At 42.0% G+C, this 2,048-nt stretch overlaps 1 protein-coding gene across 1 annotated transcript in view; it reads right to left on the bottom strand.

Moving 5' to 3' along the window:
• Window positions 1-1,758, bottom strand: part of LOC107578180 (B-cell CLL/lymphoma 9-like protein) — a 6,562-nt gene extending 4,804 nt beyond the window's left edge. Inside the window, exons 1-3 of the mRNA XM_016264161.1 lie at window positions 1,417-1,758; window positions 1,014-1,098; window positions 5-684 (exon numbers count right to left, since the gene is read on the bottom strand). Of these exons, the coding sequence (XP_016119647.1) occupies window positions 5-684; window positions 1,014-1,098; window positions 1,417-1,571 (920 nt within the window). The 5' untranslated portion in view covers window positions 1,572-1,758. The remainder of the gene's footprint in view (window positions 1-4; window positions 685-1,013; window positions 1,099-1,416) is intronic.
• Between the last annotated feature and the right edge of the window lie 290 nt (window positions 1,759-2,048).

Genomic DNA, 2,048 nt, shown 5'->3' on the forward strand with positions numbered 1-2,048 from the left:
CGGCTCCTCATACTTTTTCATTCCACCAACAGGGGGCATACCAGGTATACCAGCATTGTTGCTATGGCAATTACCAGTATTCCCCCCACCATTCTCACCATCTTCCAAACCTCTACCTCCATCATTACTATTATTGTTATTAACATTAGTGCCATTAGGATTGCCATTAGGACCTCTTGGTTCCTCGTGGCCTGCACCGGCTCCAGTATGGAGAAGCAACCTCTCAATATCTCGAAGAGTCTGTAAAGAGCGTTCACGATGTTCCAACTGCTCCTTAGAGAGGCCATCTGTGTTTCCTGGCCCTCCACGTTGGCCCAGTTCGCTCTGACGGAGTACAGATAATGCAGAGGGACTTAACGAAGGAGACACACCTGCACCATGGTGGGCAATAGTACCTGGCCTGTCCACTCCGTCTGGTCCTGAAACTCCCACAGACTGTGGGCCGGAACTTCCTTGGCCCAGTGAATGAACTGCAGAGCCTCCTCCTCGGAGGGTTTGGGCTGGCTCACCATCTGGATGCCCTGTAGAAGAAGGAGTACTGGTGCCTGGAAGGTGTCCTCCAACAACTCCACCAACAGAAGGTGGCCGGGGTGTACCACTTTGGGATTTGGGTGTGCCAATGGGCGGACTGTGACTAGAGCTGATCTGCTCTGTCAGGTTGGAGAGTTTTCCAATGCCAGAAGACTGCTCAGACAGATACAAAAAAGGAAAGAGAGAAAGAAATGGGTGCTGTTAATGCCATTATTAATCTCAGTTCAATACATCACAAAAGACTTGAACTGTACTGTTTCTCATCAAAACAGAAACAGGAACAAAGATAAGCATTGTGATTTAAATAGCCATTTAAACAAATACAGTGCCTCACGCCACCAAGCACCTGCAAGTGTGGATGCTGTGACACAATTTCTTCACTCTACTTACAAACAGAAACAAACCCATGTCATTTACCAACTTAATATAATAAAAATATGAAGGCATGTAAGTACACCATGTGTCTATACATATAGACAGACCTGATCCAGCTTGGTACGAGGGACATTCTGCTGGTGATACAAGAGGATGGAGTCTGTGTGGCCATGCATCACTGCTTCTGCAGCACTGCAGAAAATAAAAAAGGGTTGTTAAATCTACTTAACAACAAAGAAATTAGGGAGGAAACGGTTTCCTATGACTTTAATAGTTTTCTACTCTGTCACGTGACAATGGCTTGTAAAAGCACACTCCTACACCTGTTAAAAGAGTGTGGTGGAAAATTGGCTGCTAAGATGATACGTGCATATAAATCAACTCCTTTGTTGTGGCTTTCACAGAAATTTCCGGCTTAGACATGGCAATGTATGGTAAATATCCCATTTGTTCAAAATAGACTGTCAAGCTGCAGAAACTACTGGCACTGAACAAAGCGATCATACTGACCTGTTGGCTAGGCTGGTGGTGAAGACATACACTACTTGCTGAGGGGGGCGAGGATGCAGATCTGTGCGAATACCAGGTCCACCTAGTGCTGGACCTCCTGGATCACTAACATGGCCTGTGGCAGATGAACCAGAGTGGCCCTGACTAGGACACATCACATGCTCACCTGTGAGAAGAATTTTTTTTTTTTAATTTGTAATGTGTGATAAAATATTTGTAATGGAACTAATCGTGTTACATACAGTATTTATACATTTTACATAGGTCACTTGATGTCATATGCCACGTGTTTTTTGTTTTTTGACAAAATAACATTTCACATTACAAACACTGGAAGCAGTGATTCACTTGTAAACATGTATGCCCAACCATCATTTTAAGAAAAGGTAAAAAGCAATAATAATTTTTATTTATTTATCAAATACATATGAAATGTTTTATTATTATTTAAATATTACTCCTAAATATTAAAAACTGTCAGAATATTATCATTATAATGAAATATCAATCCAATAACCTAAATGTTTGTTTACTACCATAAAATCTTCCGGAAAACCACAAGGAGGAGCTAAATCCCACAGAAAACTTCCCAGACCTTCAGTTCCATTATGAACTTCTGATGGCTTAACATG

Source organism: Sinocyclocheilus grahami, unplaced genomic scaffold (assembly GCF_001515645.1).
Source record: "Sinocyclocheilus grahami isolate Dianchi unplaced genomic scaffold, SAMN03320097.WGS_v1.1 scaffold9234.1, whole genome shotgun sequence".
NCBI classification, from domain to species: Eukaryota; Metazoa; Chordata; class Actinopteri; order Cypriniformes; family Cyprinidae; genus Sinocyclocheilus; species Sinocyclocheilus grahami.